Source organism: Camelina sativa, chromosome 9, assembly GCF_000633955.1.
Source record: "Camelina sativa cultivar DH55 chromosome 9, Cs, whole genome shotgun sequence".
Taxonomy (NCBI): Eukaryota; Viridiplantae; Streptophyta; class Magnoliopsida; order Brassicales; family Brassicaceae; genus Camelina; species Camelina sativa.
The window spans coordinates 23,338,160-23,346,681 of record NC_025693.1 but is presented as its reverse complement, the minus strand read 5'-3'; the positions used below and the strand labels follow the sequence as shown (position 1 = coordinate 23,346,681).

Sequence of the window (8,522 nt, the reverse complement as noted above, 5' to 3'; positions counted from 1 at the left end):
AAGGTCTTCTCTTTTGTTAGAGATAGGCTTCAGAGCCGTACGACTGGTTGGACGGCTAATTTGTTGTCCAAAGGGGGCAAAGAGGTAATGGTTAGGTCTGTAGTGACGGCAGTTCCGAGTTCGGTCCGGTATCAAGTTCTTATTAATGGTCAGCCACATGGTCAGATTATACCTGAGAAAGGCTTACGACAGGGGGATCTCCTATCCCCATATCTGTTTATTCTATGCACAGAGGTTTTGATTGCAAATATTCGAAAGGTGGAAGCGGATAAACGGATTATGGGGATCAAGGTGGCTAATAAGTGTCCCCCCCATTACTCATTTGTTGTTTGCGGATGATAGTCTTTTCTTCTGCAAGGTGGATAAGGATCAGTGTGGGGTCCTTTTGGATATTTTAACGCAGTATGAGGCGGCATCTGGTCAACAGATTAATTTTGCCAAATCCTCTATTCAATTTGGTCACACGGTTGATGAACCGACTCGTTTGGAGATGCAGGGGGTCCTGGGAATCTCCACTCTGGGTGGGACGGGATCATATCTAGGAATTCCAGAAAGTTTGGGGGGGTCTAAGACGAAGGTCTTCTCTTTTGTTAGAGATAGGCTTCAGAGCTGTACGACTGGTTGGACGGCTAATTTGTTGTCCAAAGGGGGCAAAGAGGTAATGGTTAGGTCTGTAGTGACGGCAGTTCCGAGTTTTGTGATGTCTTGTTATCGATTATCGAAAACAATAACATCCAAACTAACGAGTGCAGTCGCAAACTTTTGGTGGAGTTCTTCGGGTCAGGGTGGGGGTATGCATTGGTTAACTTGGGACAAGCTTTGTAGTAGTAAACAGATGGGTGGGTTGGGTTTTAGGAATGTTGATGATTTTAACACAGCGTTATTGGCTAAACAGTTATGGCGTCTGATTGAGTTCCCGGACTCTCTGTTTGCCAGGGTTTTCAAAAATCGGTATTACCGAAATTCTACTCCATTGGAACCGCTTCGCTCCTACTCTAGGATGGAGGAGTATGTCTCAGCTTGCTCTTTGGTGAATACAGGACTTATTAAACGGGTTGGCTCGGGTGATACCGTTGATCTATGGTCTGACCCCTGGGTTCCAGCTCATTCCCAAAGACCAGCATTATCGAACGGATTTGTTACAGATCCTAATCTTACTTTATCTTTTTTTATTGACCCTTCCTCGCGTACTTGGCATCGGGATCGGCTCCTAGAGCATTTTGATCCTCTCGATGTTCCCTTGATTCAGGCTATTCCGTTGAGCAATTGTCCGCAACCGGATTCCTTGGGATGACACTTTACAAAATCGGGCAAATACACGGTTAAATCAGGGTATGACACAGCGCAGTTGGGTGTACCCAGCACCTTTAAGGCTATTGGGTCAGGGCCGGATATTACCCCTCTTCTTGCTGGGGTTTGGCAAGTCCGGTGCTCTCCTAAAATAATATATTTCATGTGGCAAGTTCTTACTGGGTGTATTTCTGTTTCGGCAAACCTGAAACGACGTGATTTTTCTTGTGATGTGGGTTGTTCAAGGTGTGGGGCGGAGGAAGAGACCATTAATCATGCCTTTTTCCTTTGTCCGCCAGCCCGTCAGGCCTGGGCTCTTTCCCATGTACCAGTGGGTCCGCAGAATTTCCCAACAGAGTCGATCTATGCTAATATTGACCATTTTCTAGGGCCAAAAAATCTAGGTTCACAGGTTGAATTTTTCCCATGGTTAATGTGGTATATTTAGAAAGCACGAAACACTAAGCTGTTTGAAAATCGGGTGGAACATCCTGATGAAGTGGTGACAATGGCAGAAGGGGAGGTGTCCTCTTGGTTTCAGGCTCAGACGGAAGTCGAGGATTTGGTGGGTTCGCCCCATCTCCTTTCTCTCCTCTAACGCCTCGGGGGCGTAGTATTTCTCTTCCTTTGGTTTTCTCGGGGTATCGTTGTTTTGTAGATGGCTCTTGGAAAGAGTCTGACCCTTTTTCAGGTGCAGGATGGTGTTGTACTTCTGTACAGAGAGAGTCCCCTTTGCTCGGCGCTACCAATTACAAATGCAGTCTTTTCCCGCTACATGCTGAAGTTGAAGCTTTTATGTGGGCCATGCGATGTATGATTGGTCATGATTTCCGGGATGTGACTTTCATTACGGACTGTTCCGACTTGGTGAAGATGGTGTCTTCTCCTCAGGACTGGCCGGCCTTCGCACCGTATTTAGACGACATAAAGATGGACAGGGAAGAGTTTTCTTCTTTTTCTTTAATTTATGTTTCTCGCAACGCTAATGTTAGGGCGGACTCCTTGGCACGCCAAACGCGTGTTAGTCCGCACCATATTCTGTTTGTAAACAATTTCCCTCCGAATTGGCTCGTTTGAGTTAATTCTTTTGTTGACAAAAAAATATATATATATATATATATATATTTATAATGATTTGGATAATAAAAAAATATGTGTGATAACAATAACCAATTGAATCATTTATATATTAATTTTTGATATGTATATTAATCTTACTGATGAAGATGTTATTAATATTAAATTAATTTTGTGATTTGCACAATTTAATAAAAATTGTTGAGAATTAAATCATTTTAAAAACAAATTAATGTAAATAATATGGAAAGTAAGAGTTAAAATTCAAATTGGCTTTAGATTGGCTTTAGAGCTCTATAATATTGATACATCACCTTTTTTTTTGGCTAAAATGTTCCCTATTAATATATAGGGATAGTAGAAGAAAAGGGTTTAAAGGGGTTACATGGCTTCTTCTTCGTCGCTGCCTTTTGATCTAGTAGAAGACATCATCTCCAGAGCTCCAATCGAATCAGTGATACGATGGAAACGTACTTGCAAACAATGGTACGTTCTCTACAACGACAAGAGATTCATCTACAAGCACTTGGATCTCTCCAGGAAACGGTTGATGCGAGTTTGTCTTGATAAGGTTGAAATCATCAATCCGGTGACCCTAGATCTCTTACGTCTACCTGTTCCAGACGAGTTTGTTAGTGTTGTTGGTAAAATGTCTTTTATTCACTGCAATGGATTATTGCTATGCCGATGGTGCAGTTCCCCAACAAGAACAGCAAGTTACACCAACATTGCAGTTTGGAATCCTATTTTGGGCCAACTCAAATTCGTTGAATCAACTTCTCGCCGTATGTCGAGTGTTATATACGGTTTTGGACACGACAACAACCGTGCCAGCTACAAGATTTTGAGGATTTTGAGGACTAGTTGTTTGGAATTTGGGAAATTTGAGATATATGACTTCAAGTCTAAACTCTGGAGAGTCTTTTCTGCTACTTTTGATTGGTTTTTATATTTTTCCCGCCAGTATGTGACTCTGAATGGAAATATGTATTGGGTTGCTCAAACGAGGGATCCCAGGAATCGTAAAATCTTCATCCAGAATTTTGATTTTTCCAAGGAGACATTCAAGCCCATATGTCTGTTTCCCTTTGAGAGGAGGCTTAACGCTTCTGCTTTCGGATATGAGATTGTTGATACAATAGCCTTTTCAGGTTTCAGAGGAGACATGCTTTCTTTGTTTCATCAAGACGTTGGAGACCAAACAAGGGAGATGGACGTGTGGGTCACAAACAAGGTGACTGATGGGGTTGTCTTCTGGAGTAAATATTTTAATGTGACTCTCCCTGATCTCCCGGTGTTACTTCCCTGGCTCTTCAATTACACGAATGTTCCTACATCTTCATCCACAAGACCGATTCTATCGTTTTATGGTGCGATGAAGCTCTAGGATATGGTTATGCTTGTACCAGCTTTTATGAAATTGGTCAGGGTGAGATCAAAAAACTTGTTGAGACAAGACAACCCTTTAGAGTTGAAGGTGGACGTAGACCTTGTGCTTCCAACTTTGTTTACGTTCCAAGTCTGGTTCCGGTTCCAGAGTAAGATGAAGAGGAGAAACTGCAAGGAGGAGGACCATCCTCGATTCAATGTCCCATGCTGACCCCTACAAACTATACAGTATGGTCTATGCGAATGAAAGTTTGCCTTCGGGTCCATAAAGTCTGGGACATAATCGAAGAAGGAGTAGTAGACGCTGAGAAAAACGATATAGCAACAGCCTTGCTGTTTCATTCTATACCTGAATCTTTAATCTTGCAAGTAGGCGAGCTAGACACTGCAAAGAAGGTATGGGATGCTATAAAATCAAGACATATGGGAGCTGAGAGAGTCAAGGAAGCAAGACTACAAACTCTTATGTCAGAATTTGACCGACTCAAGATGAAGGAGTCTGAAAATATTGACACTTTTGCAGGAAAGCTATCCGAGATTGCATCTAAATCAGCTGCCCTGGGAGCAAGTATTGAAGAACCAAGGCTAGTTAAAAAGTTCCTAAACAGTCTACCTCGAAGCAAATTCATACACATGGTTGCATCCCTAGAACAAGTGTTAGACCTTAACACCACCACATTCGTTGATATCATAGGCCAACTTAAGACTTATGAGGAACGTATCCATGAAGAAACAGAGGAAGAAACACATGAAGGACAGAACAAATTAATGTATTCAAATATAGAGAATCAGAACCGTGAGTATAACCAAAATCGTGAGTATAATCAGAATAGAGATTACAATGGTGGTGAATACAGAGGTAGAGGACGAGGAAATCGTGGTTTCTTTAGAGGAAGAGGACGTGGTCGCTACAACAGTGGAAGAGATCAATCAAGAACGTTTGATCTGACCAAGATAACATGTTTAAGATGTGACAAGATGGGTCACTTTGCGTCTAGTTGTCCTGATCGCCTTCACAAATTGCAGGAAGTTCAAGAGAATAACAACAATGATGAAACAGTGGAAGCAGATGAGCTCATGATGCATGAGATAGTGTATTTAAACGAGAAAAAGGTCATACCAAGCAAGTATGACACTAACACAAGTGAAGACAATGTCTGGTATCTCGATAATGGGGCTAGTAACCATAGGACTGGTGATCAAAGATATTTTAACAAGATTGATAGTTCTGTAACAGGCAAGGTAAGATTTGGTGATGACTCTCGTGTGGATATTAAAGGAAAAGGCACAATCACATTTACAGACATGAATGGAGAAGCAAAAGTGATGAAGGATGTCTATTACATTCCAGACCTTAAAAGCAATATTATTAGTCTAGGACAGGCTACAGAATCGGGTTGTGATATACGGATGAGAGGAGTTCATCTCACTATGCGTGATTCCAAAGGAAAGTTACTTGCTAAAGCTGTGAGATCAAGGAATCGATTATACAAGGTCCACATGGGAATAATGGATATTGCGACATTACACTTGACATCTATTAGTGACTCAAGCAGATGGCATGCTAGACTGGGACATGTCAATCTTGATACCATCAAGTCTATGTTTGAGAAGAAGTTGGTTCAGGGAACACCTCAAGTTGTGTTTGAGAAAGAAATATGCAGTTCTTGCTTGTTAGGGAAGCAGAAAAGGCAAGTTTTTCCACAAGCCACTGCATACAGGGCAGCAAGAGCATTAGAATTGGTACACGGAGACCTTTGCGGTCCGATAACACCTAGTGCACCAACAGGGAGCCGATATATCTTTGTCCTAATTGATGACTACTCTAGGTATATGTGGACTGTCTTACTAAAGGAGAAAAGTAATGCGTTTGAGAAATTCAAAAAGTTCAAAAGAATGATTGAACAAGAAGTTGGCTCTCCCATTAAGACCTTCAGAACTGACAGAGGAAGTGAGTTTGTGTCACAAGAATTTAACTTGTTCTGTGCAGAATCAGGCATTCAGCGACATCTTACTGCCCCATACACCCCACAGCAGAATGGGGTAGTTGAAAGACGAAACAGAACTTTGCTAGGAATGACAAGAAGCATAATGAAGCACATGTGTTTTCTGAATTATCTATGGGGAGAGGCAGTTCGACACTCCACCTATCTGTTAAACAGAGTCGTTATAAGAGCTTTGAGGGATAAGACTCCGTATGAGTTACTGAGGAACAAACAGCCTAGGATTGATCACCTTCGTGTTTTCGGGTGTATTTGCTATGCGAAAGTCGACAAACCCCACCTAAAGAAGCTAGAAGATAGGTCTCGAGTACTTGTTCATCTTGGAACTGAACCAGGGTCTAAAGCCTATAGGTTACTGGAACCACAATCACATAAAATTTTCGTGAGCAGGGATGTGGTTTTCGATGAGTGTAAAGGTTGGAACTGGAGGCAAAGTGACTCTGAACATGAGAGTGGTGGAAGTTTTAGTATTGGTTTTGAGATATCTGGAAATCGTGGAATTCAAGAAGAAGCAAATACTGGTACAAGACCCGAAACAGAGGAGCTCACAGAAGAAATTGTAGAGGAGCCTGCAATAAATGATGCAGTTACGGTAATCACAGCTAAACAGGAAACTCATAACGAGGGTGTAGGTGATGAATCAGTAACAATTTTGAGAAGATCAACAAGAGAAACTGTCAAGCCTAAATATCTTGATGATTACATTTTATTAGCAGAAGAGGAAGGAGAAGCATTGTTATTTTGCTTAAACAATGAACCGTTGAACTATAAGGAGGCTAAAGAATCTAGCGAATGGAGACTTGCTTGTGAGGATGAGATCAACTCCATTAAAAGGAACCACACTTGGGATCTTGTTGATTTGCCAATAGGAGCTAAACCTATAGGTTTGAAGTGGGTTTTTAAGCTCAAGTGAAACTCAGATGGGAGCATCAATAAACACAAAGCCCGTTTGGTGGCAAAAGGTTATGTACAACGTTATGGTGTGGACTTTGAGGAGGTTTTTGCACCTGTAGCTAGACTGGAGACAATACGTTTGCTCATCAACCTTGCTGCTTCAAACGGATGTGAGATTCACCATCTCGACGTAAAGACAGCATTCTTGCACGGAGAATTAAAGGAGACTGTGTTTGTTTATCAACCAGAAGGGTTTGAAGAGAAAGGACAATAAGGAAAGGTGTATAAGCTTAATAAAGCTTTGTATGGTTTAAGGCAAGCGCCAAGAGCATGGAACCATAACTGAACAAAATTCTGCTCGATCTGCAATTCACAAAGTGCTCGAAAGAGCCCTCAGTTTACAGAAAAGAAGTTCGAGGACAGCTACTGGTAATAGCTGTATATGTTGGTGACTTATTCGTGACCGGGGCTAGCTTCAGTATCATTAATGAGTTCAAGAGGGAGATGTTTGCAAAATTTGATATGAGTGATCTCGGGAAGTTGACATATTACTTGGGAATCGAAGTGTTACAATACGATGGAGGCATTATGTTGAGTCAAAAACGCTATGCACGGAAAATTCTTGAGGATGCAGGGATGGACAAATGCAATCCTGTTCTTACACCAATGGAGGCTGGTCTACAGCTGTGTAAGTCCGAGGAAGAAGAAGAAATAGACGCGACAGCGTTTAGAAAGAATGTTGGCTGTTTTCGGTATCTATTGCATACAAGGCCGGATCTGTCATATGTTGTTGGTGTCCTCAGCCGATATATACAGAGTCCAAGGCATTCCCATGGTGTTGCTATGAAACAGTGCTTACGTTATCTACAAGGCACAGCTGGTCTTGGTTTAATATTCAAGAGGTCTGCAACCAGAGTGCCTTGTTTGATTGGATACAGTGACAGTAGCTACAGGCAGACTTGGATGATGGGCATTGTACAGCAGGTCATGTGTTCTATTTGAATGGAAGTCCGATAACCTGGTGTTCGCAGAAACAGGACACGGTAGCTATGTCCTCGTGTGAGGCAGAGTTTATGGCAGGTGCGGAAGCAGCGAGACAGGCGTTATGGCTTAAAGATTTGCTTGAAGAAGTCACTGGACACTCGTGCGGAAAGGCAGTCATTCATATTGATAATGAGTCGGTGATTGCTCTTACTAGAAATCCTGTATTTCACGGTCGAAGCAAGCATATTCATACACGCTATCACTTCATCAGAGAATGCGTTGAGAAGGGGTTCATAGAAGTGGAGCATGTACGAGGAGAAGAACAGAAAGCTGATATATTAACTAAGGCATTGGGAAGAGTCAAGCATAAGGAGATGGTGGAGCTTATTGGAGTTCAGAATCTGGAAGAGACTCACTTCAAGCTTAAGAGGGAGAATGTTGAACTAAGCTTGAAGTGAGTGTGTGTTTTGTCCTAAGACTATTAGGAATTAAGTCACTAGAGAGATAAGGACTTAATATTATTAGGAGTTATCTAAATAATATATTTCCCAATAGGATTAGGACTAAGAGGTTTTTGTTATAAATAAGAATGCAGGGTGTTGCATTACTTTAGAGTTTTTGAGAGAGAGAAGTTTGTGAGATTGAGAGAATTGTTATCTTAGTTTTGAGTGATTTTCTAAGGCTTAATAAAGAGAGTGATTCTTTATAAAATTCTTTCGGTTCTTAAACTTCTAAAATCAACACATGGTATCAGAGCCCAAGGTTAAAAATTCTGGTGGACCTAGAAAAGTGGATACGGGTATGCCTCTTATTAACCCGAGTAATGGGAGCCCAAGAAGGGGTTTATTATCGGTCCAAGTGGGATCGGTTCGAGATGGAGTTATC

The 8,522-nt window shown here is 41.6% G+C and overlaps 1 protein-coding gene and 1 pseudogene across 1 annotated transcript; both read left to right on the top strand.

The window, feature by feature from the left end:
* LOC109126473 lies at positions 88-1,294 on the top strand. The gene is made up of 2 exons (XM_019230039.1): positions 88-291; positions 359-1,294. Exons 1-2 carry the CDS (start codon positions 88-90, stop codon positions 1,292-1,294), a joined length of 1,140 nt encoding a protein of 379 aa, XP_019085584.1.
* Positions 2,753-3,909, top strand: LOC104715622 (annotated as a pseudogene).